The 27663-nt window shown below is 46.7% G+C and overlaps 2 protein-coding genes across 5 annotated transcripts in view; both read left to right on the top strand.

Moving 5' to 3' along the window:
• The window catches only part of LOC309526970 (E3 ubiquitin-protein ligase RNF213-like), a 94199-nt gene extending 91999 nt beyond the window's left edge, over positions 1-2200 (top strand). For all 3 annotated transcript variants that reach the window (XM_082213391.1, XM_082213390.1, XM_082213389.1), the window contains one exon: positions 30-2200. In XM_082213391.1, coding sequence (XP_082069517.1) covers positions 30-183 — 154 coding nt within the window. In that variant the 3' untranslated portion in view covers positions 184-2200. The remainder of the gene's footprint in view (positions 1-29) is intronic.
• Positions 2201-2680: 480 nt separating this feature from the next.
• On the top strand, positions 2681-21881 carry ENDOV (endonuclease V). Of its 2 annotated transcripts, XM_082210970.1 has the most exons (9): positions 2681-2808; positions 4314-4485; positions 5016-5150; positions 6371-6410; positions 7322-7434; positions 8408-8476; positions 9355-9483; positions 16009-16079; positions 20962-21881. In XM_082210970.1, exons 1-9 carry the CDS (start codon positions 2747-2749, stop codon positions 20990-20992), a joined length of 822 nt encoding a protein of 273 aa, XP_082067096.1. In that variant the 5' UTR covers positions 2681-2746; the 3' UTR covers positions 20993-21881. The 2 variants fall into 2 exon arrangements, with proteins under 2 accessions (XP_082067096.1, XP_082067097.1); XM_082210971.1 differs by lacking the exon at positions 20962-21881 and having other exon boundaries at positions 15916-16040.
• The last annotated feature ends 5782 nt before the right edge of the window (positions 21882-27663 follow it).

Below are 27663 nucleotides of genomic sequence, written 5' to 3'. Positions count from 1 at the left end.
TGTGCTCACTCTCTTTCTCTCTTTCCCAGCCTTAAAGAAACACTTGTTTCATACCTCGAAACAAAAGGGAGCAACATACCAGAAGAACTAGAGGATACATTCCCAGAAGAGATCCTGCTCTCCCAGTGTATCGCTGCCTGGAAAGTGGCTGCCACTCTTAAACGAGACCGAAGGCTTGGTTAAATGCAGACACTGTGCTGCTTCCTCTCTTCTTGGCCAAGCCACTTTCTGGAAGAAGAAAAAAAATCCTGGAGAGCAAAGCACTGGATTTAGGTGCTGCGTTTCTTGCACATAGCAAAAACGAAAAGCACCTTTTGGATAAAAAAACACCCCTTTCATTGCTGAAGGAGTTCCTAATGGAAAGTGTCGCTGCGCGATATTAAGAATAAACTATAATGTGCAAATCTTAATTTAAGCCATAGAAGCCAAAATAAAAATGCTATTTATCCCCCAGTAGAGCACAAGCCGAAAGATGCAAGCCACATTCAGAGGAAGGCAAAAAGACCTTTTCAGTGGCAAGTTTAGTGGCTAGCAACACAGGTCCTTAAAAAAACAAAGGTATAAATGGTCAGTATGGGGCTATAGAGCAGGGGCTGTGTGTCACCTTTCTGTGGGATGTCTCTTTCCCCTTAAGTCACTCAGGTCGGCAAGATACAAGGAACCAATCCTCTTTCCCTCAGGTTTTTTCTTAGTCTTCCTAAGTGCTACCAAAGCTGCCTTCTCTACTACTAGAGGCATCGTTTGTTTGTAACTTTTATTTTGCCATGGTGTGTCTGTTAGTCTTTGGATCAGGACACCCAAACAAAAATTGTCAAAGCTTGGTCAAGGAAGTTTTCTAGGTGGCTTTCTTAAAGCCATTCAGCAGGCACAGACTCAGAACTAGCTTGACGTCACTGCCTACACGAGAAGCAGCCAGTCAAGGTTGCCTAACCTGCCTGTTGTTGGCCATTGTGAATAGGTATATTCACTCACTTAGGCAGCCTTCTTCATAGTCACATGAGTGTCAAAATCCTCTTGTTTTGCCGCTGGACCCTTGTATGCATAAACCTGGTTTTCCTTTCTTTGACCTCCACGACTTAGATATTCTATTTGATGTTAGTGCTTTGAATATAACAACTGATTTGCTGCTGTTAAATTTGCAACTGTGATCATGATTAACTATGCCGTCTTAATTTCTGTTCGGGCCGAAAAATAGCTTAAGCACATTTCTCTGATCAGCTTTATGAAGGAAACAGTGTTGAATTTATTGGACCAACTAGGATGCTTTCAAAAATAAGATGGCTATTTTAGTTCATTTAAATAATGTTATGTTTAAACTGTCAGCTATATACAGCGCATTTAGCAGCTTGAGATGCTGTGCCTCATTAAAACAACAAAAGGAGGAGATTCTGTGAAAGTGATTAAGATTTCTTGAAGGAGGAAGAAAATACCACTTACTCCTGTGTGAACTGGTGCACCATTAATTGAAGGAACTTTTTCAAATTTCTGTTGAACTGTATTCATGTGGATTTTTAAGCATCTTTCCCAAAATATTCTTGTCTTGACAGGAGGATGACAACGACAACCCAAAATATTTTTGGGAGGAATTTCTCAGGGTGAAAGTAAAGTAGTATCTGCCACTGCTGTAAATGATACTAGCCAAGTTCTGCTGGTGCTCTAAATTTTATGTGCTTTATAAATAACAGGGTTCTTAACAGGTAATCATACCACATGTGCTTACACATACTTCAGTTCACTGAACTTTTTCTTAAAGGGCTATCAAAAGCTCATTTCACATATTCTGAGTACTTGCATTTCTGGCCATCTGCATAACTTCCCTAAACTTGACCTGTTCAACATGCATAATCTATTGATAATCTACACTGGGTACTAAATACAGTTTGAGTCACTGCTGATCCAACTGATCGTTATTTAAGTAGTTACCTTATTACTAGAAAGTTCTGAGTCTGGGGCTGAGTTGCTTAGACTTGATCTATTTCCAAACAAGAATACAAGGGACAGAACACAGTGAAGGAACAAAATCCATTATTCTCCTTGTGGATGATGCATTTGGCTGTAATAAAATTAGCACTGTACTGGCGAAACAGTAAACTGTGGCTTTGTTTACGAGTATACTGAGTTGGCGGACCATAACCAACAAATGTTTAAAAATTATTTTGTATTTTTTCCCCTCCTTTTAATAAAAAATGGCTACACAAGACTTGTATTGTGTTTAACTGTCCTGAAATTTTGCTATCATGATGAATTCAGCCTGGAAAGTTGATTGTGTTCCTTGCTACTTACAGCAGATCTCTACTTACACCATTATTTCTTGGGTTGGCAGGGGTGAGGTTTTCTATAAACTTGCAATTCAAAAGCAAATCAGCATAAGCGTTTCCCAATTATTAATCAATACGGTAGGTCTGAGATGCTTTTCTACACAGAAGAGGGACATCTCTTCAATACATTATCGGCTGATTATCTGCTCAGCATGAAAATTCTAAATTCACTTGGGGGGGGGAGAACCCCCACCCAATCTCCTTGCCATGCCCTGTATGTATTTTTCCACAACAAAGGTGGCAACCCAATCAGCAGAACGTGCCCTTTCCAACCCTAAGGTGCGCCTTTCCCTATCCCGGGACGCGTGCGCTCCTTTCCATCACTGAACTGCAGTGCAGGGAGAGCGAGCGCCCTTGGATCCGCTCGGTGGGGGCGTGATCAGTGCAGGAGCAGCCCAGGAAGTAGTAAGGCGGGAGGTCCGGCTGGAATGGCGGACAGGGCTGAATCCGAGGCGCGGGTGGCGGAGGAGACGTTGCGCGCCTGGGAACGGTAAACTGCAGCGGAGACGTCAAGTCTGTCTTTCAAGGCGGCAAGCGGGAGCGCGCTATCGCTGGGGGCTGCGGGATTTGCATTGTGCTTTCCGGGCGGCTGAGGCTGCGGCTCGCTCGTGCGCCACCTCCTGGGCTTACTGCTGCAGTCCTTGCTATTTCACAGGCTTACCTAATTGTCTCCCGGCGACGAGCGCGCCACCCGGACTGCTCACGCGCACGTCCCTTTTGCATGGTTATAAAATGCCTTTCCTAACGCTGCAGTGCCTCAAGGGACCGTTGCGTTTGGGAGCCAGGAACTAGTCAACGTTTCTCGCCTAGCAGCAACAAAGCACCTTCTCGCCCCGAGGAGTAAAAACCTTAACAGCGCGACCAGAAGCTGGTTGGTTTACTGGGAAGCCAGCGCCATCGATTCCGAGCGAGGCTGCTTAGGATTTGAGCCTTAGCGCTATCTTTGCTGGTCAATAAACAGCCCACTCCTGCAGTGCAGTCCTACACGTGTCTCATTAGCAGCAGGACCCACTGATTTAAATTGGTCTGATTCCCCAGGCAAATGAATTTAGGATTGCAGGATTAGTGCCTCCTGCTGTTGGGCTGAATAAAAGTTACAAGGTGCCTGATAAACCTTACCAAAAGAAGTTGGTTGGGTTTGGACCGCTGTGTTTCACAACACTCCGTAGGGCAAAAAGTTCAGGTCACCTAATCTTGCCAGCTTTCCTAAATCTGATACCTTTGGACTGGATTACAACTCCCATCAAGCCTAGCAATTGGCTGTACTGGCTGGGGGTTGATGGGAATTGGAGTACAGCAGCATTGGAGTGCCAAAGGTTTCCCAGCCCTGAATTTGGCTTTGCAGGGTCACTGGTGAGAAAGTGGGTGGAGAAACTTTGAAGGATTGACTCCAGATAGTAAATATACAGTGAAAGGTATGGATATGGGTATATTTGAAAGCAGAATGGTTTGTCTGCTTATGTGTTGTTCCAAATGTCAATATGCATTCCCTGAGATGGAAAGCAACAAAAGCAGACCACTGTCTCCCACCATCTCCCTCCCACACAATTAAAAGATAAAGGTATCCTTTAGGCCTTAATTTGTTTGTGCGGGTTGAAGAGAGATGTTCCTGTATTTATGGAAAGACACATGTTGAAGCAAAATGAGTTGGTTTCATAAGCATTCTGGGCCAACAAAGGTCTCCTGTACTGTATATTCTTATTAGTCTGGAGACAGAGAAGATGTTTGAGGTTTTTTAAAAGAGCTAATTTGTATGGTGGAGGCATCGTTGGTGTATACATTTACTGTGCCTACACTATCTCAGGGTTAAACAGATTGTGCAGGATTTCAAAAGGCTACAAAAACCTGCAGAACCTTTGAACCAGAGGCAATCAAGGGATAACTGAACAATTATGCTTCTATCATACTCTTCCAACACATTGAAAATTGCCTGTTCCTGGCCTGTTCTGGTGCTGGAAACAAACAGATGCTACCTAGTTCTACTATGTTTCATAGTGATCAAGCACAGCTGAAGGCAGATGTAATTGACCAGGACACCCAAGAGTGGCAAAGCAACCCCTCCTTTGCTGGACTGCAGAGAGTTGGAGGAGTGGACCTGTCTTACATCAAAGGAGATGACACAAGTGCCTGTGCTTCACTGGTGGTGCTCAGCTACCCAGACCTTGAGGTAACCATCATAGATCTCCCAGGTTCTAAAGTTGACAACAGAAGGAAGGGCTCTTCGAGTTCTGGTAGAGCTAGCATAGAAAGGATAATAAATGTCAAATGTTACAGTATTCTTAGTTGCTAGCTGAGTAACTTTAAATTAGTAGTTCTTTAAATAAGATTATGGCAGCAGTTCAGGGGTAATTCAACAAGACACGTGAGTTTGAGGAGTTTCTGCCAAATTATGATCGCTTGATCACTATAGGCCAGACATAGGCAAACTCGGCCCTGCAGATGTTTTGGGATTACAGTTCCCATCATCCCTGACCACTGGTCGTGTTAGCTAGGAATGATGGGAGTTGTACTCCGAAAACATCTGGAGGGCCGAGTTTGCCTCTGCCTGCTATAGACTCTTATGAGGATGCTAAGATGGTGATGTGTGTATATTACTTCACTTGCTTGAGAATGTGGTCAGCCACTCTTGCTCATTCTGCTGAGTGAGTTACTCCACAAGGAAATATTTCACTCTGCATTCTCCCTTGATCTTTTTAGGTCCTGTATGAAGACTGTTGCATGGTAGCTGTGAATGCCCCATATGTGGCAGGTTTCCTGGCCTTCAGAGAAGTCCCTTTTCTTGTGGAGGCCCTGCAGCGGCTAGAGCAAAAAGAGCCTGGTCTCAGGCCCCAGGTGTGATATTTCCCGCCCTATTCTCAATCAGACCAAGAGTCCATCTAGTCCAGGATATTTTCTTTCCTGCAGTGGCCAACCAGATCCCTCCAACAAGCTCACAAGTAGGGCTAGAAAGCAACAACCCTCTCCTGCTGTGGTTCCCCAGAAGCTGATATTCTATCATCATCATCGTGCCAATTAATTTTTATATTGCTTACATGCTGAAACGTCTTCTAAGCAGGTAGCATACTGGTTCTGAACGTGGAAGGTTCCCTATTGGTATCAGCAGCTGCTTTTCTCTTTCCTTTGTGGGAAATTGCCACTAAGGACATCTTTTCTGCATAACAGTTTTGTGCCAACATCTGCTTCACAGGAGAGCTCACCAGGCTACCAGCCCCTGTGCAATCTGTGCAAAAAAAACAGGGATGCCACCTATGCTTATTTATACGGCATCTGTAAATGAATGCAGATTGCTAAATCAGTTTTTTTGCTCCTGATTTAGTCTGTTGCTCTCTGTTTTGATTTTACGTGCTCCTGTTTTAATATTTGGTTAAGTTTCCTTTTATATTGCTGAGTTGTTGTAATCTTTTTTAAAAAAAACAAGTTGCTTTTTTTTTTTAAGTTGCTTTTTAAAATTTGGATCCAGACTTAATCATGCTTTTGCAGTCAACGCAGTGAAATCAGTGAGACTTAAGCGAGCTTTGCTAGATCTGAGCTTCGCAGCAGTAGCCAGCCAGGTGCCACTGCCACCCACACCTGTCTGTTTACCTGCTCAGCACGTTTCTCCTGCTACACTTCCCATTGAAGCATGTGCAGGGAAGCAAGGAGCTGCTGCATCTCTGAGCGCATGCCGAAGGGATCCAGGGGATCTCTAAAACGGCCTATGTGGAGTCATCCACAACTGCTACAGGAATTCCCTCACAAAAGAGGTAAGACTGGAGGGGAATATTTGGAACCAAAAGGATGGTGAGGCCTGAGGAACAGGCACTCTGCCACATGTTCCTTCTGAACTTGAGGTGAGGGAATTGTGTACATTGCTCACTTCCTACCCCTCAGCTCTACATCCTCAATGAGGCATTCCTGGGGTATGACTCTGTGATTGCATCTCATCTCTTTTAGCATTGGGGGAAGATGGTGTGAATATGTGGGTGCATTCTCTCTCACACACCTTCAGTTATTGCAAAAATCTCCCACCCTACATCACCTGTCACTTATGTCTCTCTTTGTGGCTTTTCTAGGTCCTGCTCGTAGATGGAAATGGCATTCTCCACCACAGAGGTAAGACTCTTGAATTGGCTTTTTAGTCTAGCAACAATCGGATTTCCCTTCCATGTTTGGTTGGTCTGTTGTTGTGCCTGGGAATTCTAGAGATGCCAGCATGGGGAGCTTCTCTCCAGCGCCTGCTCGCATCTTTTACAGTGCCCTTGGGAAAGACGCCCTCAGTTTACACCCTCTCTCACACAAACACCCCACTCAAAGCGGGCAGACCACTTCCTTGACGCGCCGCGTAAATTAATAATGCAGAGTTTTTAAGTGAAAAAATAAGAGCTTTACTGAGTTAAAATAAACTTCTTCATAAACAACATGGTTCCAAACAGTTTGACTGAGATTACATACTGACTCTGCTCACAACTGAGGCAGACTGACTCTGACTAAAATCTTACTGAGAACACAGAGAGAAAATGGCTGCTACTTATAAGGAGAATGAGTCACATGTCAGAGTGACTCAACAGGTAGCAGTTAGGCCTGAATAACTTTAGTAGGCTCAAATGATTGTGCAGTCCCAGCACTTCCCAGCCTGCTTTGCTGCTTCTTTGTCGCATGACATTCCTTGCCACTGTCCCCTCACTCACCCTTTCCCTCTGGAGTCTGGACCCAGTTCTCCCAAAGGCTGCGCTTATCACTGCTTGCATGCTTGAGGAGAGCAGGTGAAGGAGCACCAGCAAGATGGGAGAGGAGCACCAGTCCCACAACTGGGTGGGGGCCTCCATGGGTACCCTGTTGATGCTGACCCCTGACCCTGGGTCCAGCTCCTTGCAAACGTTTGTGGGCTTGCCTCTTTTGGCGTGCTTTAGCTTTCCTTTGACAGTTTGGATCTCGCACCCTCCTAAAGAGACCCGCAGCAAGTTGGAAAGCTCTCTCCCTGCCTTCTTTGCTTCAGCGTCTTCTTCCCACTTTTCCTTTGGCAGGCTTTGGCATTGCTTGCCATCTCGGTGTGCTCACAGGAATCCCCTGTGTTGGTGTAGCCAAAAACCTCCTGCAAGTTGATGGTCTGGCCAATGATGAGCTGCACAAGGAACAGGTAAGTCCGGGATAGCGATTCTGAGCTCACGTTCCAATTCTCTGGCTCAGTGTAAGGAAGCTTTCTACGAATCATAGATCAAGTGAGCCTCTTGTAGGAATTGTAGAAGATTTTGCTGGTTTCTCTGCACTGCAGTTGCAGTTCCAACTATGTACGTGTGTGTGTGTGTGTGTGTGTGTGTGTGTGTGTGTGTGTATTCGTGTATTCCATTAGAAGGGATGCATTGACCAACATGCACTGTGTCAGGGAACCACAGCCAATCTTGGATTCCTGACATGTGTGTGCATAGACATGCATTTGTTGCATGCACCTGAGAACGGTCTTATGGGTAATTGTAATGCGTTTTACGCATTGTGAAGTGGCCCCCAAAGGGAAGTCACTCCTCTTTGCGTGGCATGATCCCTGCAAGTGAGAATTCCACCCAGGCTACTCCTGCCCCAGATGCTTCCTTCAGGGACTTGCTGTACAGAGCTGCAGGACTGAACAGATACTAGCAAAGGAAATGCCTGACGAGTGTGATCCCAACCTCTTTTTCTTTTTTTTAATTGTCTCCACTTACAATTCATAGACTTTTTCACAGTTCGTTTACATTTATTGAGAGACAGTTTTGTCATCAACATCTTGCAGTTGGGGGTGGGGGAAAGGAATAGGTGGGGAGAGAAATGGGGGTATTGTTCTTTCATTCTGTTGCCTATGGTTAGTGTAGGGATTTGTGTCTCACCATCATGTCCTTCGTTTACATATATATTTATTTTTATTGATAAGGCAAGAGATTAGGGGTCCTGAGCTTGGTTGCTTGCATTCAGTTGCTTGCAGTGTGGCTTGTTTGTATGTATGTGTAGGGGTGAGGGGGGATATTAGGTTGTTGGATCCCAACCTCTTAAAGCAGAAGGAATTCTAGGAAGTCACCTTACGATCAAGTTTATAAACCCCATGGACTCGTTTTAGCTGCAACAAACCTATTGTATTCTAGATCCAAGACCTTCAGGCAGGAGGAGACACATTCCCCCTATTGAGTACTTCAGGGAAAATCTTGGGTATGGTAAGTACTGGGGTGCAGAGAGGAGCACTGTTGATAGTGAGCAGAGTAGGAAGCACTGAGCCCCTGCCAAGGGCGTCATCAGGTAGATGGGGAGTAGGCCCTGGTGGATGTTAGCAAACACTCCTGGGGGGGATGGCAGACCCCCAGTACCTCCGAGCATCTCCCAGTGGGCACGTCTCTGGAATGGCATGTCCCTTCACTCCAGAGTGCCCCTCTGCGACACTTCTCATATGAAAAGTGGACACAAGTCTTCTGGCATCACACAGCAAGAAGATAGAAACATTTGTAGATCTAAACTATGTTTTACTCACAATATATACAGAGAATCCATAATCACGTCTGTGTTCTCCAAACTCTGGCAGAAACAGAAAGCATACAGCAAAAGCGAAAGTACAGTCCAATAACACTCTCAGACGGAAGAGATAAGACAGTCTTCCGTTCCCACACCCTTCTCAGACATCTCATGTGATTTATACTAATCACATTAGCCAGCATCGGCTACATAAAATCCTAACAGTGGGTCCTTTGCCTGTACTTGAACCAGGCAGAGGGCCTTCCCGGTAGTGGCACCCTCCCTGAGGAACGCCCTCCCATCAGAGGTCAAGGAGATAAAGAACTACACAACTTTTAGAAGACATCTGAAGGCAGCACTGTATCAGGAAGTTTTTTATGTTTGATTTTTTTAAAAAAGTATTTTGGTGGAAGCAAAATAAAACCCAGCCAGATGAGTAGGGCATAGATTATAAAACGATGATGATGATGATGATGATGATGATGATGCTCCTCCATCTGAACTGGCTCCAGTTGCTTTGGCGTTTGCACCCAACTCGTTGTCACTTATACCATCTTTTGTTCATTTGTTTTTAAATCTGCCCTAGGCTTTGCGCAGCTACGCCAAGAGCACCAAACCCGTGTACGTCTCTGTGGGCCACAAAATGAGCCTTCTGTCTGCTGTGCAGTTAGTGCATTCCTGCTGCAGGTATCGGGTTCCTGAGCCCATCCGGCAGGTGAGAACAGGATTTCAGGTGGAAGGGTGGTGCTGGCAGCCTCAGGCCAAGGGACCAGCTGATCTGCCAATTTGCCGCGTCAGTTGTAGGCTAACGCTTCGAGTGGTGGTTGACCTGATGGCTGCTAGAAGGTTGCAAACATGGCGATGACCATTGTCCTGTTGTTTGTCCTCAGTGTCTTGTGTTCTTATGTCCTGTATATGCGAAGGCTCCAGTTTAGGTATCTTGGCTGGTGATAGCCATCAAAGATCTGTCCTCCATGACAGGGGGTGGTAGCCTGCTGGTTTTGGCCTAAATTGCCAAAGCACTCAGAACTTGGGCAAGAGCAATCTGTCTCTTCTTTAGCAGGATTAGCAGAGAGACAGAGAGGGATGGGGTGGCAGATACAAGGAGTGGCATGGCAACCCAGCCAGATGGGCAGGGGGATAAATTATAAAATTGTTGTTGTTGTTATGGACCACTTTTAGCTCTGGCCCCATCCGCTGCTGACTACTACCCTGCCCACTCCTGGCATGTGACCACCAGCAAATTACACCTGTCATGGCCGCCGGCCACCTGCCAGCTAGCCAGCCTCTGGGCCATCTAAGGGGAGGGTCTTCCTGGCTAACACAGAGTGTAATCCTCTGCTCAGCCGATTCTTCCTTTTTAAATTACTTGCTGCCACCAGGTAAAGCAGGGGAACTTTTTCTTTCTATCTTTTTTTACAATACTGCCTTAAACTTACAAGGCTGCCTTAAATCAGGCTTAAACTCTCCCCCGGGGTCTCCCTGAAACTTCTCAAGGTACTGCAAAGTTTATGGCTCCCAGGTAGGAAGGTGTTTGCAATCAGCTTAGACACCCCCCCCCCAGGTTTATGAAAAAGCAAAAGGAAATGACTAAGATTGGATGTTTTAAAGAAAAGGTATTACAAGGAAAAGTTACAGAAAAGCAGTATATTCCCCAATGGAGCAAAATATCAAAATAGATTAAAATGTGATCCTCTTTTCCTCTTCTCTCATTTCATGCACTGGAGCTGGTTCTCACTTATTCTCACAAAGCCTTTTCTTATCACACTGAGACCCATCTTGGTCTGCTCACCTCCAAACTACAGTGGTACCTAGGGTTACAAACGCTTCAGGTTACAGACACTTCAGGTTACAGACTCCGCTAACCTGGAAGTAGTACCTCAGGTTAAGAACTTTACCTCAGGATGAGAACAGAAATCGCGTGGACCTCCGAAACGAATTAGCTTCTTATCCCGAGGTACCGCTGTATTCTAAATGCTTTAAAAAACAAAAACAAAACTTTGTTTACCTGCCCCCACTTTATATCTTCAGTTCCTCCTGTCAGGCTGCACAAGTTCACCTTCTAATCCCCAACTGGATGTACGAGATAGTATACAGCATTTCATAAAAGCAAGGCTCAATTCCTTCACAACCTTCAAGGCGGGGAATCGCCGACCCATAAGCCGAATTGGACCTGCCGAAGCTCCCCATTTTGTTTTGTGTGCCGTTTTAGCTAAGCCATGCCCATGCATGCATTACATATGACATGGGCCAGATCTAGCACTCCAGCCATTCCTTTTGCTTCCCAAGCACGTATGTGCATGCCCTTTTATGAGGTAAAAATCGTAAAAAAGCTCAACAACTTCAATCCTTAAGAAATCTCAACAACTTTGGTTGGCCCTCTGGTTGGCCCTCATGGACCTTCACTTTATCAAATCTGGCCCTCTTTGAAAAAAGTTTGGACACCACTGTCCTAGCCAATGGCATTTTCTCCTGTCACCCCTCTGTCAATCATGCCACTGCATAAGGGGAGCAATTTGCTTTTACTGAGAAAACTATAGGGTGCCCAACTATAGGTGGATGAAGTCTCCCATCCGAATTTCATGCCTGGGTGTTCCTAGAGTGCAGGATTTGATATCACTGCATGATATATTACTGCCTACGATGCGGGTGGAGGTTGCCCACAAATAACTGGCAAACCTGCACATCAGCAGACTTAAATGGCAAACACGATGATAAAAGGAGTAGGCTAAATTGTCCACCTCCTTCCTAAGGCCTCTCTTTTCTTGACATGGAAATACCTTGCCAGCTGCAGCCCCTTTGAGAGGCTGTGCGCTGGCTGGCTGGCTGGCTGAATAGCTCTAGCGGCATTGCTCACATCACCAGACTGCGGTACTACCTCCGGCTCTGGACCCTGCAAGAGGGTCTGCAGAAGCTACCAGTTGAGAATGCAGCCAGAAGGGGGCAGTGCTAGACCACCTTTCTTAACCTGGAGGCTGCCTTTGAGCAGCGGGAGATTGTAGAGTGGTGTGTGGGCAATCAGACATGCCAATAGCCTGTGCCTTTGCTGACTGCAAGGTAGGAAAAAGTTCAGGAGAAGCGGCTTTTCCCTTCTCTGTAGCAGGGCCCAGCTACCAAAACCGCAGGGAACGTTTCTTAGTTGGCGGAGTGTGCGTAGTTGGGGCTCCCTCTTGATCTGTGGTTGCTTTGCACGAACTTGCACATGCTCATCATTTATTGGCTACAGCATTGCCTAAGAAGCCATAATAGTTCAAGCATCAGAGGGAGGGAACGAGAGGGAGGGAGAAAAATGCTTGTGCTGCACCACATCAGCACAAACACAAGGCCTTTCGGTGCGATCGGTTTGCGTTTCCAAGTCACCAAGTGTTCAGTGATCCAAGGTTTTGTGTGCGCTTGAGAATGGAGCTCATTCCAATGTATATTTGAAAAGAAAAACTGCTCCAGTGCTTCTGTTTGATTGCTGCAGCGTGCCCCACATCTCACTACCCTCTAGTCATGGTGGGCTGCTTCACCCCTACCCCTGCTCTCACTGCTACACAGGAGAAAGTCCCCTGTCCAAAAAAGGGCAGGAGGAAAGCTTGCTGTGTAATTTTAGGCCCTTCTTTCCATGCTTCCCAGCACTGGAATGAAACAGATTCCAGTCCAGTGGCAACAGAACTTCCATGCTCCACAGTCTCCAACCATGCCCTGGGCTGATATGCCCAAATCTCTTCCCAAAATACTCCCGGCATAACCTCCAGCCCCTAATGCTGCTGCTGCAGCTAGTCTATTCCAAAAATAGGCGTGATCTGGGGGGATTATTAAGGCAACATGATCCATCTTATTGATTAGCCTCTTGGTTTAATAAGCCGGGTTAAGCTGACTCTTAGCACAGTGCTAGGAGTGAAGACTGGCAAGACTTTTTTGCAATATAAAAGGACACTTAATGATGCATCAGATAAACTTGCTTTGGGAGTGTCTCCCAAACCCAGGCTACCAAAAGTGAAATGAAGGTAGCTCTTGATGCTGCTACCAGTTAGTGTAACACTTGATAAACTAGAAATGAAATGCCCCATATTCTATTGAAATATACTGGAATGCATTTAAATCCCCTGGTTATGAACCCATTTGGGCCACTAGGGACTGGAAGTCCCTGGTCGTGAATTTCATTGCAAAGCCAACTTTTTAAACAAAGAAGCAGAGTTATTTGTCAGCTGGGTGTAAGATGAGAGAAATTCATCCAGTGAAACAGTTCCACCTAGAGCCATTTTCCATTTTCACTCCAAATGGATGGATTTATTTTGGAAGAACAGGGTGGCTTTTAGCTTCTACTGTAGCATACAACACAACTTACTTGTTTGAGCCATCTAGATTCCCTTGTCCCGAAGGGAATTCTGGTATGGAGCTGAATGATGGGGACTAATGAAAAGTGTAGGAGAAGGAGTCTCAAAGTTTGTCATAATGAACCTTCCCAATGTTGAGAGATGCTGGTAGCTGGCAGGCATTGAAAAGCAGCACATTGCGAAATTCCCCTAATCTAACTCTTATTAAATGTACCGTCTCAGTATGGACCTGACAAGCTCTAGTGGAACGGTGAGACCTAAGAAGCAATTGGGCTGAGGGCCTGATACAATCAGCCATGTCATTTTTTGACCACAGTTCCCATTGCATACAAAGACTAACGCTGCCTCTGTGTATACATGTAAGCTTCTCTCTCTTCAAAGGCATTAGTTGAGCTGCAGTGGTATTAAAGAATATTAGCCAGTTATAGGGGGAGAAGAGGAAATCTTCATTTTTAGCATTCCCCAGTGAAAGTGGGGGGGGGGGCAGCTTTGCCTTGGGCAAAAGAGAAGAAGAGGCTTGAGGGTGTGCAGGACAACTGTGTAGCTACATGGAGGAGAGGGAAAGATGCCTAGCTGGGGGACAGGAGGAGCCGTCTCTGCAGAGGGCAAGGAGCCTGGCTGCTGGGGTCCCCCAATTGCCAAGGCGATGGGAGGGAGACTCTACCAGGGACGCTCTAATAGGAGCAGCTGCACTATGTTTGGGGGAGAAGAAGGACAACGGCTGAATGCCATGTATTGGTTTGAAATAGTTAACGAAAACCAGTGGTTAACAACAGCAGAAAGAAAGTTAACCTGTCCAAATATGGGCAAACCAACTTTGTCCTGCGGAGTGCTGCAGAAACTCAATCCCAAGTCATAGGGGTTGGGGAGGCAGATTATTCTGTGATATTTGGGAAGCCTGGAAGATGGTGAAACTGGGTATTGGCTTGTACATCAGGCCTAAGCATTGCAAATGGAGCCCTTCCCTTGCTGCCTCCATGGATTCAGTTTACAACATGCAGGCTTGGGAGATCTAGGGCATGCATGGGGTATATTGTGCCCCAGGCCTTCTGCTGGCTCATGGCACGAAATGAGACCTTCCTCAGATAACTCTGTAGGCAAGGCAGGGAGAGTCTGAGCTGTACCATGCAAGTTACAATAGGCAGCTCTAAGCACTGGCAAAGGCCAATGGCAATTCAGAGGGACTGGAGACTTGTGTGCAGGCCTAAGGTGGCCTGGTGATATCCGTTCTGAATCCTGGCTGGCCAACCACAGGAAATGATAAACCCTCCACCCCATTCTCAGCCCTGGCACAGGGACTATCTCAAATGACTGCTGGTCAAACACACCAAGTCTTTGCCCCAAGTGGTGTGAGAAGTGGTCAGAAATTGGGAAGGGCGGGTTGTGGGACGTCTTTATTGTCTACCATCTGGTGAGCTCTGAGTTAGTGGCAGCAATTTCCCCCGCAAGGGTGATGAGCCCATTCAGATGGTTCGTCCTTGGAGATTTATTGGACCTCATGGGTTCCTAAATCTTTCCAATGAGGAAAGCTAATGATCCCGTTGCAGCCCTGGTCTTGCTGTCAGATATATTTGTTTTTAAAAGCATTGCTGTAATTATTGACATTATTTTATTGTATACACCACTTAAATATTTTTCTGAGTAAGCAATCTATAATCCCATATATATATATATATATATATATATATATATATATATATATATCAATAAACCCAGCCAGACCACAAATCCTCCACCAAGTATTGGCTTGTTCTAGAATTAGGAAGTGATTCCCCTGGGAAGCCTAGTGAAATATGTTTCCCAAGGAAGCATGTGACAACCCGTGATGAGAATTTTGTCCCACTGGCTCTCTGCTATTTCACTCAGCTCAGCCATTTTGGCAGCATGCGCCTGCTCACATCACTTCATTCTGAACACTGAAGTGGCACACCTGCTGTTTGAGCCGGCGAATCAGTCAAAAACTCTCACATACATACACGCACATGCTCACATACAATATATTCATAGCCTAGAAGTAACTGCTTGAATCGCCTTTGGGAAATCTCTAACCTGCTGAACAAGTGATAGGTATAGAAGACCGTTTTCTCCAAGTTATTCAGAAGGCACTTCCCATTGAATCAAGACATGGATTAGGGAAGGCTCACAGCAGCTCATGCCTGCAGAGTACATTCTGTGTGTTGTTGTTGTTGTTGTTGTTTAGTTGTTTAGTCGTGTCCAACTCTTCGTGACCCCATGGACCAGAGCACGCCAGGCACTCCTGTCTTCCACTACCTCCCGCAGTTTGGTCAAACTCATGCTGGTAGCTTCGAGAAGACTATCCAATCATCTCGTCCTCTGTCGTCCCCTTCTCCTTGTGCCCTCCATCTTTCCCAACATCAGGGTCTTCTGCATTCTGTGCGTGCAGAAGGTCAAATCCCCATCATTTTAACTTTTAGAAGGGGTCAGGTCAGAAGTGACAATGAGAAAGATGGCTTCCAGAGTGGAAACACCCAAGGCTAAGTGGGCGCAGGGTAGCCTGACCCTTCTACAAGGCCTCTGGATTTGTTCCTTGATTTCAATGCCCGTTCTGTAAAAATAATAATAATAAAATGGCACCCATGGCCGTAGACGGGTGCCAGGGATGTGTTTTGCTGCCTAATTACTTGAGCCAGATTGGAGCGTAGCCTGGAATTAATATGGAGGCCTTGTGGTGAGTTGTTGGGTGAGAGGTCAGTCCAGAAAATGTTCCTCAGATGGTTGGCCTAAGCATGGGCAGGACTGGGCTTTGGGCGTTTCTTCTTCCTTGTTCATTGGGTGTTATTTATTCCCTCTCGTCCTACCACAAGCTCCTCAGATACAACCGCAGATATCAGCCAGCCAAAACAAACTGTGTGTGTGTGTCCCCCCCCCCCCGGTTCTGTTTTCTGCCCTGATTCCAGGCCGACATAAGATCCAGAGAGTACATCCGGAAACATTTGGAAGCCGTCTCTGCATCACCTCAGCCAAAGAGGTAGGTGTGGGCGATTGGGTGGGATGCGTGGCCGCGCATCCCCTTCGGGCAATCTGCTTTTTTAATGCTCTTCGGTAATGGCATTAAAGGGACAGCTAGGGTAACTTGGCAAGGTGAAATGACCGCAGGGCCCACACAGCCTCCGGGAGCAGGCTATTTCCAGCAAAGCACCGTGTTGCGCCGTGTGTTCTCTGGGGAATCACGTGGCTGGGCATGGCAGAAATGCGTTTGGTTCGCAGTTGCCTTCAGAAGGTCACAGGATTTGCTGTCCTTTGAGCAAATGCAACAGAAGCCGGTGGTGGTATTGCAGAAGAATGCAAGTCCTGAAACGGATGGGGTAGGCAGAAGGTAGACGTCTGGGTGCTCTGCAGTAGATTTACCAACAGTTTCTTTCCCAATTCTCACTTCTTCTACAATCGCAACAGCAAAAATGCTTCGCACAACCTGCCCTTATGAGTTAGGCTACTGAAAAGATGAAGAAAGCTTGGGGAGAAGGTGGATTTTTGTGTGTCAGGATTGTGTAGCTCAGTTTCTGGCACAGTGAAAACCAATTCTTGGGCTGAGCGTGAGCTCTGCACTACCCTGTTCCCTGGTTTTCTGCTGCCACTATGTTGAACCCACTTTCAGTTGGTTCTTGTAACGAAACCAAAGTTGATCCTGCAAGCCTAGAGGTTGCCCATTCCAGTTCAGAGTTGCAGGACTCTGGCTGCTCTGGGCATTGAGACCGCTGCATCTTCTATGCTGTGTTAAATCCGCAGTCACCCAGGTGATGTTTTGCTCCTACAAACCAACCCACGTCACTCCGGCTTGCAGCCAGGGCAGATTTGCTCTGTTCGGAGGGGGAGGGTGGCGTTTAGGAGGATAGTTGATGAGGAAAGGGATTAATCTCTGAATGGTGCAGCAGAACTTTTAAAAAGCATTTGACCTAGCGTGGTGGGGAGGGGCAGATTAGGTGCTGTGGATCAGGCGGCAAAATGTTTTGGTCTGGCCCTGTTTGCCACTCTGCCCCAAACCCTGCTTTCATTCCAATTCATTTCTGCTTCGTTCCAGATCTGCAATCCAAATGTGATGCTATGTCCAAATAATAAACCAGAATCCATTTTTTAAAAAAATGCTGTCCTTATTATTGTCCTTTCACCGCACTTATGACCTGCCTGTTATCTGTAGTGGCTTCATTTTCAGCCCCTAGTCTCATTTTCAGCCTAGAATGTCCACTGACCCTGGGACCACCTCCATTCATAATACGCAAGCCCTGCCTTGGAGGTTAAAGGCAGCCAGGGAAGCTGTTTTGGAGATGCTTCCCCTCTGTAATCTGACAGTTGCCTTCAGGCTGAAGCTCTTGGAGGAGCAGGGATCGTAATCCTGGCAGGGAGGGAGTGATAGGTGTTTTAAGTGAGTGCAAGTGTCAGCCCCCCTGAAAGGCTATTAGCATTTATCTGAAGGCGGGATAATGGAAGAGGTGAAGATGAGGCAGGCCAAGTCCCTCTGCAGAGAGCTGGCAAATTGCCCTCCTACCCTTTGGAGCCTGATGCATGCAGGATTCTGCATTCGTTCAGGGCACTGGGGTTTGAGAAACATCTGCCACCGTCCCAGCTATTGTTGTCTCTGTTCAGCTCAAGGGGTGCTGAGTGCAGGATACACCCCCAGCATGAGCTGCCCCAGGCCAAGGCTCTTGTGCCCTCCCGTCCCATGTTGCTCCTGCTTTTTATGATACGCCTAGTTGTGTTTGCATGTGTGTGTGTGTGTGTGTGTGTATGTGCTGGGAGTGTTTACCAGGGCTGCAAGTTTTTAACAGGTTTGCGTTGCTCAGTGTAACCCCCAAATGGCGCTGTGCTTGATCTATTCTAGATTCAGGTAAGGTACATGAATTCTGATTTTATTGTTATTCACATTTTATACTGTATTTTATGCTGTTTTTTGTTGCATCAATTAAGTGTTTTAAAGTTGTTGTTAGCCACCCTGAGCCCGGTTTTTGAACCGGGAAGGGCAGGGTACAAATACAAAATCATTATTATTTATTATTATGAGCGGTGGATTCTCTCCACCCCAGATCATGGATTCCTCGGTGCTTTTGGTTCTATGCTCCTTTTACACATTCTAGCCTAAAAAGGGAAAGACACTCAGATGTAGGTGCTTATTCTGCCCACACCTTCCAAAAGGTACAAGCTACCGTATTTTTCGCTCTATAACACGCACCCGACCATAACACGCACGTACAGTGGTACCCCGCAAGACAAACGCCTCGCAAGACGAAAAACTCGCAAAACGAAAGGTTTTTTCGTTTTCGAGTTGCCTCGCAAGACGAATTTCCCTATGGGCTTGCTTCGCAAAACGAAGCTTGCCCCGGGGACAGCGGGTCTTCTCTTTTGAAGCAAGGGGCGGCGGGGAGAAGCGATCTTCTCCCCGCAGCCCCAGGTCCGGGGACAGCGGGAAGCGCTTCCCGCTGCCCCCGGACCTCTTTTGAAGCAAGGGGCTGCGGGGAGATCGCTTCTCCCGGTGCTCCGAAGCCGGGCGGGGGGGAGGGAACACCTCCCGCCGCCGCCCAGCTTCGGAACGGTGCTCCGAAGCCGGGCGGGGGGGAGGGAACACCTTCTGAAGGCGGGCGGGGGGCGAAAGTCTTTGCTCCCCCCTGCCTGCCTGTCCCGGAGGGCTTTTGAAGGCAGGCGGGGGGGGAGCAAAGACTTTCGCCCCCTGCCCGCCTTCAGAAGAGGTCCAGGACCTCTTCTGAAGGCTGGCGGGGGGCAAAAGTCTTTGTCCCCCCTGCTTGCCTTCCCAGGGGCTTTTAAATCGCCCCGGACAGCAGATAAGTCCTCCGCTGTCCCGGGGCGATTTTAAAATGCCGCCCGCCAGCATTTTAAGATCGCCCGGACAGCGGAGAAGTCCTCCGCTGTCCCGGGGTTTTTTAAAATGCTGGGGGTGGGAAGAAAAGCCCTTGTCCCCCCCCCCAGCCTTCAGAAGAGGTCCGGGGACAGACTGTCCCCGGACCTGGTCTGAAGGCAGTTTCCCTAGGAATGCATTAATTGATTTTCAATGCATTCCTATGGGAAACCGTGCATCGCAAGACGAAAAACTCACAAGACGAAGAGACTCGCGGAACGAATTAATTTCGTCTTGCGAGGCACCACTGTAGTTTTTAGAGGAGGAAAATCCGTAGGCATGCCACCCGTAGGCATTCCCTCCATAACACGCACAGACATTTCCCCTTACTTTCTAGGAGGAAAAAAGTGAGTGTTATGGTGCAAAAAATACGGTATTTTGATGCCTTGAATTTCACCTCTTTCTTGCTGCTGTTTGCCCCGGTAATAGGTTTCCAACGAGGCTCACACTGCAGGGTCAGAGCTGGGCAGCAGCACATGTTTGCGATGGAAATCCTGTTCCAACCAAGAAAAATATTGCATGCCATCTCTGCTTAGGCCCTGATTTCTCTAGTGCCCGGGAGGGTGTGGGTATACAGTTCTAGGGCTTCTATTCTGCACAATTCCGATACCCACCACCAAAGGCACACTGCCCTATGGCTGATCTTGTGGGGGCTACATCTCAGAAGTGGGAATGGCTTAAATGCAAAAGGCCACAAGCGAGGCCTGCAGTTCTCAAGGCTGCTTTCCGAAAGCCTTTACCGTCAACTATTCCACGATGTCTTAAGTCATGCCTTATCATTCATTATTGATTATTCAGTTCAGGAAAAAACAGATTAATTTTTTATTGAAGGACAAATAGGGGTGGGGGTGGGGAGGGCGCAGTGTCCTGGGGAATCACAAAAAGCTTTTTAGATCATGGTGTCACAGCAGGAGGCCAGTAAGGAAAAACGTCCTTCATTGTGTGTGCTTTTTTCAAAATTAAAAAATATATATTGGCTGGGTCAAATGTGGCAGGTTGTGGGGTCTGCAAAAAAACAACAACTCCTAGCATCAAAGCAGGGGACCTTCAAGAGCAATGTGTGTGTGTTTAAACAGGGTTGAGGAACATTTTTCAGTCTGAGGGCCACATTCGCTTCTGGGCAACTTTCCAAGGGCCGTCCGTATCCCTGTGATAGGTTGGACTTGAGAGAAAAAATGAGAAAATGTAAATTTTACCCTGGTGCATTAGGCTTGTTTCTACACACACACACACACCCCTTCTCTATCCCCCATCCAGACAAGGAAGAGATACTAACAAGAGTTCTAGTATTTATTTTAGCGGGAGTACGAAGCAGGACGAGGGAGAAGTAGAGTTCTGAGGGATAGCTAGAGAGGCCTAGCGGGCCGCAAATGCCTGCCGCCATTTTAAAAGATGGGCACATTGAGAAGGGACCCAGAAAAAACATTTGCAGTCATGGACTCATAGTGGGGGACTCATGCACGCATAGAGAAAATAAATAATGCTTAAAAAAATAAAAAATACAACTTTGTGGTAGTGAGTTTTGTGAGGGGGCAGGGCAGCCTACGGCCTGCAGGGTCTAGCTTAGCCATTCCTTGTCTAGTATGAGCTGTGCCAAGTTGCAAGGCCTGAGTCCCGCCCCCGCCCCCCCAGTGGAGGTTGGTGTTGAGGGCACTTTTCTTTAGCAAGCCAGTGCACTTTGGCTGAGAAGTCCCACTGCATTTTGAAGGGCTTTACTAGAAAGTAAATGAGCTGAGGATTGCCGCTTCTGTTCCTCCAGGTATCACAGCAGCCGCCTACAAATACAGAAACCTGTGACTGTAGGAACTGTTCCCGTCAATAAGTAATCTCCAAATAGTGGCTTTTGTTGAGATACTGAAAATGTTACACAAATTGGCTAATTAATTAGCTAACAGCAAGGCTGTTGATGAGATTTTTTTTAAAAAAAACAAAACTCTAATTTGTTTGGCAGCCGTGGAAATGTTCGTTCTTTCCCCCTCTTTTTAATACCTCCTCTCCTCTCTAGGATGAGTGAAGACACAGACTCTGAACATTAATGCAGCATTGAGGACGTTCTTTGAAACCTCTTTGTCCGGGACAAGTGACACAACGACCTCCCAGCTGCTCTGTGACTTCTGTTGACTCCCCTGTGCAGACGTTCAGCAGAAGGAACAATGGAGCTTCAGTGCCACCAACATCGTGGCCCTGATCCCCCAGTCGTACAGCTGGGGCAATCTCGGGGCTGCTTCTCACCTTTGGTAGCAGGAAATACTCTGTTGGTTACCAGAGCCCGGACTAGATGCAATGTTAGTTGCACAAAGAAGAAAATGTACACAGCACTACTGCTGGGAACAGGTAAAAGTTCAAATCTGTGTGTCGGGGCAATGGGAACAGCATTTGTGGGGACCCTGGGAGTGAAGTGTAACTCTTTCCTTGCCTACCAGCGTCCCACCTCTTCCCCAAAGCTGCTATTTGCATTTTGGAGGAAGGACTTGTTTACACTTCCACTTCTCCTGTGCCTAGAAAGCAGTTTTGCACTTGACCTTTGTCCCGCAGCTTTCCCCTGAAAAACGCACTCTTCGGTGCTAAATCGGAACAAACAGCAAACCTAGTTGTGATTAGCCTCAGGTTCCCACTGGCACTAATAGAAATGCAAATAGTTATATAGGAGAAGCAGGTCTTCTTGGAACCACAACAGAGTTCAGGTCCCCTTCCTCCTCATGGTCTTGAGGCTGCTCCCTCTTCCCTGCGGGCAAATTGCATTCACACAACTTGCATCGCCTCTAGTTCAGCCCTTGATTGGGAAACTGCATTCTACCCCGGTTGCTCTCAATAAAAATTTGGGCAGGTCCATATATTACATTTTTCTATGCACACATTTGGAGAGCATTGTATTAAGCTTGCAATGTGTGAAGAAGAAGCCCCAAGTCCTGCTGTGAAAGGAGTGGAAACCTGTGCCTGTGCCTGTCTGTCTTCTTTCCTAACACAGCCACACATAGGTCAGGAAGAAAGCATTGCTTCTGTTTGTAAGATCTTAGTCATATTTGAGATCTTCAAAGTGCCGAAAATAAACCTTTGTTGGTAATCTCTGAACGATTGTATTTCCCACACACACGCACACACATGTGCGGTTTGCCAACAAGGAGGCGTCCGAGAACCTGTGCTCAATTCTACAGCAAGAAACCAGACTGTGTAGGGCCGCTAATGGGGAAATAATACGGCAAGGAATGGGAATTCCAAGGGAAGGGATTCCATTAAAGGCTGTGAGTTTAGCCAAGCAATATGGCTCAACTCATTTGGGCAGTGTTCTCTCTCTTTCTCTCCTCTCCCCCCACCTCCCGCCCTTTTGCTTGAGCTTTTCTAGCGACATCAAGTCACTCAGCCTCCTGGCTCATTCTGCTCTCCGCTCTGCTGTGATCGTTTCTGCCACTTTCACACCTCCCTTGGGAGCAGATGCTGAATCCCCAACTCCTGATGGTCCCAGCAGATGGATAGTGAGAGGACTCTGTGTATCCCGTGGGTGGGTGTAGCTTGAGGAAGCCAACAATCTGCCTCCTTGTTTTGTAGGAGGCCCGGGCGACGCTCAGGCTGCAGAATCTTGCCGGGTGCCTCAGTTAAGCAGCCTTTACTTAGCCCACAAGGGTGACAGTGTTTTGCCTTTGAGAGTTGGGCTTGCAATGGCCAGCAGCGTCTTATGGCAGCCAGAACTGGAAAAACGAGATTCATGATGCCTTGGTCACATGCTCTGGTCTGGCATCGTATTAGCGGGAGCCTGACCAGGAAACTCCAAGAAATGCATCAGACCTATGAGGTTTTTTTTAATATAAAAAATGTTTATGTAGCTAACTTTATTTTGCGTGATATTAAAGCATTAGTTAAATCTAAGTAAATGTTCATAGTAGCGAACTGTTAGTAGTCAGACCAAATAATAGGTTTCATTATTTCATTAATTGTTGTGCCTTATGGAATTAGTCCACAGTTGCTCAGGGTGTATGTAGAGACTCAACCATTCAGCCCTGCTCAGTATTAACAGGGGAAACAACTACTGTAGAAATAATACGTATATTGTATACCTATTTATTCTTGTGGCAACTGGAACAACAGGCCTCAGGAGAAACGCCAGCATGTGTTTTTTTTTTAAATAGTATTTATTAAAGTTTTAAGTTTACAAAAAGACAAAAGAAAAAACACCAAAGTGAACAATAACAAAACCAACACATCACAATAAAAAACAGAAAAATAGAGACAATTAAAAACAAAGGGGGAAAAAACAAATTGAACCTTCCCACTAACTTATCTTTCATTTGCTTGTTTCCCTGACCTTTTCACACCTCCCTTTTTTGTATTCTAAGTCAATTATCCATTTCAGCAAATCCTTTCCCTCTCTTCAAAATTTTTATCCTGAAAATTTATCTTGATCTTGATATAAGTTTACTTTCCCTCTTTTCACCAATTAACAGTCTATTTTTCTTAAATCTTTGATACATTTTTGCTAAAATCACCTAGATTCATTCCAGCATCATTCTAACATTCATTAATTTTACAATGTTTCTGTAAATAGTCTTTAAATTTCTTCCAATCTTCCTCCACCGACTCTTCTCCCTGGTCTCGGATTCTTCCAGTCATTTCCGCCAGTTCCATATAGTCTATCACCTTCATCTGCCATTCTTCCAAGGTGGGTAGATCTTGTGTCTTCCAATACTTTGCAATAAGTATTCTTGCTGCTGTTGTGGCGTACATAAAGAAAGTTCTGTCCTTCTTTGGCACCAATTGGCCGACCATGCCCAGGAGAAGAGAAACGCCAGCATGAGCATTCGTCTCATCCTCTGCTTATTTCGGTCCTGTGACCTACTGCAGATCAACTCTGACAATGGCACTTGGCCTTGACCCATGAGTGCATTTGTCGGATCTCTCCCTCCTTGCCCCCACCCCACCCTTCAGGTTTGCTAATGCCCTTCAATCCCATCCCACAGTCCACCTGTTACGCAAGGCCTGAGCTCCTCCCGTCCATGTTGAATTAAGCCCCACGTCTCTTCATTTTGACCTGCAGCCCCCACTTCACCCCCAGCTGCACAGCCCAACTCTCGGCTCCCTTTTCCTCAATCCCATCCCACAGTCCATCTGTTATCCTGAGCTTTGGTTCTCTCCCTCTTTCCCATTTATCGTGATGTGCCATTCGAACTCCTCCTCCACCGCCCTCTCTCCTCTTAAATCCAATCTGCAGCATCCTCCTCTTCCAACACCTTGGCTTTCCTCCGCCATCTCTGCTTATGCTGATGGCACCAAATCCTGGGCCTGAGTCCCTTTCTCCAGTGGCAATCCAGGTCCTTACAGCATCTGAGACCGCCTGGGTACCCAACACAGCTTTGCAAATATCCTTGCCATCAGCAGCCTTCCCTGGGAGCTAGCTCTTTGCTTAGTGAGTGGCACAATGGCCCAGTGCTGTCAAGGAGCCAGACAGGGGGGGGGGAGTCCTTGCAGCTGGCATTTCCCTTTTGCAGCAGCCACAGTCTCAGCTCCCAGATGTGAGCTGGATGGGGAGCTCAGCTGTGACTCAAAGCTGGGGTGGAAGTCAAAGGGCTGGAGAAGAGGGGGTGTTAAGCAGCTTCTGCCACCCAAGCATCTTGTAACGGGAAAGGATCTGCAGAAAGTGTCATTGGCGAGCTCTGCCTGCAAAAGCAAATTCACTCTGGCTGAGTGAGATGGTGCCATCTGTGCACAGCTGTTGAGGTGGCAGTGCCTGAGCCCCCAGGCCACCCGCCAGATGGGTCCATCCATCATTCCACTGCTCCACCTGTTCACCTACTCGGGTTCTGTTGGTTGCTTTGGAACGGGAAGATCTCTTGCCCAGGTATATAGCAGGGCCGTTTGGAAGAAAGCCTGCAAGCTGTCAGAAGGAAAGAAAACAGAGGGGTGTGAGAAAGGAATGGGATACCCCGCTTACTCTGTTTTCTTAGAGAACAGAGCCCAAAATTAGCAAGAGGTTGAAGAGCAACAGTGAGTGAATGGCAAGGGGTTCATGGACCCAGCTGATGCAACCTGGAAAGCAACAGAAAAAGACACACACAGAGAGACCACTGTCTCCCATAGTCCTTTGTGGCTTCTGAGGACGCAGGAAGGGAACCTTCTGGAACACTGGGCAAGACAGGAGGGAACCCACCCCACAGCACAGTGTCAGCTAGATGCCTTTTTCTTTTTCTGCCTGCTCTCCGCACCAGCAGCAGGAGAATGGGAAAGTGCCTTCCTACTCAGTTCTCTCCTGCCTGCCACGAAGAGCAACAGAATGTTCATTTTTTCCCCCAGAGCTGGTTTCTGTCTCCAGAATTCTCCCTTCTGCCGCCCACTTTTAGTCAAAACCTTCCCTCTGTCACATTAGTTATTTCGTTAGTGTGTGTTGAATCTGGAGGGAGCATCAAGGCGGCAGGGGAGGGTGGCGTGATGCGAAGCCCACCAGCAGGAACGTTGGGTTGGTTCAGCTGGCACGTGTCTGTACCACATGCTGACCTTGCCATGTCCTCCCGCTCTCCATCCTCATAAGCAGCAACAACAACACACCTGCCAGGAAGTCAGGCAAGAGCTTCCATCACATCAGACCACCCACCCCTGAGCACCCTCCTATCGCCCTTCATAGGCAGATTTAGGGGAGTGGGACCGGTTTGCCCACACTGAGTGCCACAACAATGATGTAGAATGAAAGGCAAGAAGGGGAGGGGTGCCGTGGCCCTGGATTTTGGTGTCACCCAGGGCGCTGCTGACATTTGAAAGCCTGCCACTGCATCATTGTCCATGCTGGCTCGCAGTTGGGAGTACAACAACATCTGGAAGACCACAGGTTTCCTATCCCCAGCCTGTAGGAGTCGATCAGACTGCACAATTATTATCTAGCACCTAATACAAAGTCCTGTAGGTGTGGCAGAATCTGGGTATCTTCCCTTAATTCCTTTTTAAAAGGATAAGCTTTTAACTCTCCTGGTTGCAGACAAAAACGGGGCAGCTTTTGCAAAGCTTAGGATAACTGTGACTGTGTATGTCTGGGTGAATTTCCAATAACCAAGGCATCACTTGGATATACTATTCATTCCCCTTACCCCTGTCTTCTGCATAGTTACACAGCTGTTACCTCCTTTAACATGCCGCAGAAGTCCTTGCATAGCACACCAGTTCCAAAGGAGCTTTGTTGGCTGCCAGTTTGCTACCAAACCACATTCAAGATGTTTGTTGTGGCATATAAAGCCAGATCAGGGACCTAGAACAGGGATGGGAAAATCAGTGACCCACCCAATGTTACTCCTATCAGCTCCAGCCCCAACCAACGGCTGCAGAATTATGGGACATCATCGAGCAACGTCGAGAGGACCACAGGTTCCCCATCCTGGACCAGGATTCTTGACGGAGCCCTTGTTCCCATAGGCATCTGCCCACATGATTTCATCTTGTGTGGATGTCCTCTTGACTGCCACATTTGCCAAACATCCACTTTGTGGCAACACATGTGAGGGTGTTCCCAGTGCTAGTGCCCCAGTTATGGATTACCCTTCAACTGGTGCCACCCTGATGGATTTTCAGTGCCAGTTTCACCCAGACTTTTGGTTAAACTGTTTATTGGTGCAGCTGGTCTTGTCTGCCCCCCACCAAACCTGTTGACTTGTTCCTATTTGCTGTTTTAAGGTTGTGTTGGTTTTAATTGTCTTTTTAGTTTATCATCTTGCCCCCCCCCCCGATTATATTTAATGCAATGTGGACTATAAATCTCACAAATAAATACGTTTCAATGAAGCAGCTACGTTTAACTCAGCTGAGTTAAACGCACACCTACCTTCTCAGTACATAAATCCCATTGTTTGGTTTCTATTCCTGACCCTGCAGACACAATGGCGGATTAGCCTGGTCTTTGTCTAATTGGTTTAGAAACAAGAAACAGGAAAACCTCGTTCAATATTTGTGGATCGCCAGCCTTAGTGGAAAGACCCTTAGTGGAAAGACCCTTTAAACTCCTATCCACTGGATACAATCCCTGGCCAAGTTTTATTATATTATGCCCGGTGATTGTTAGCAGTAAACCTATCTCTCCAACAGTGTCTGAGAGATTTTTGTGCACCTCTGCATACCTATTTGGGAGGCTCTCTTCCCCTACATTAAATACACAAAAGTGCTTAAGGCTGCAACCCTAACCCCACTTACTTTGGAGTAAGTCCCAGGGAGTTCAGTAGGCCTTGCTTTTGAGCAGACACTGTTAGGATTGCATGGTAAAGAGGGATCATTTGCCAGGTCTCTGGCTGAACCACATGCAGGGCAGGGCTGGGTCCGTTTCTATAATTTTTATTAAATTTTCTCTTTTACATTTTAGAATATTCATTCAAACAATCTTACAATATCAATGACTTCCCTTCTTCTCTTTCCATGGTTTGTTTTGCATAATATAATCCTTGCATATTTTATATAAACTAAGCCATTCAGTATTCCATTATTACATCCATCAAAACTTATTTACACTGTTGAATTTATCTTAATGCTGGCCACATTTTCAAATGTACACAATTTCCCCCATATATTCAGTAAACATTTTCCAATCTTCTTTACACGTATATTCTTCTTGTTCTCTTATTCTATATGTTAGGTCCGTGAGCTGTGCATATTCCATCAGTTTAATTTGCCATTCTTCTTTCATTGGGACTTTGCTTTTCCATTTTGGGGCTAACTAAAGGTAAATGGACCCCAGACCGTTAGG

The sequence above is a fragment of the Podarcis vaucheri genome (assembly GCF_965113315.1).
Source record: "Podarcis vaucheri genome assembly, chromosome: 2".
Lineage (NCBI taxonomy): Eukaryota > Metazoa > Chordata > Lepidosauria > Squamata > Lacertidae > Podarcis > Podarcis vaucheri.
The sequence above is the reverse complement of the archived record's forward strand: the minus strand, read 5'-3'. Positions and strand labels throughout refer to the sequence as shown.

Bases quoted from the DNA above. Each gene is read 5' to 3' on its own strand.
- ENDOV (XM_082210970.1), top strand. From the start codon at position 2,747: ATGGCGGACAGGGCTGAATCCGAGGCGCGGGTGGCGGAGGAGACGTTG. The intron at 5,151-6,370 runs GTGTGATATTTC...TGGCTTTTCTAG, and splicing joins AGCCTGGTCTCAGGCCCCAG to GTCCTGCTCGTAGATGGAAA. The intron at 7,435-8,407 runs GTAAGTCCGGGA...ATTGTATTCTAG, and splicing joins ATGAGCTGCACAAGGAACAG to ATCCAAGACCTTCAGGCAGG.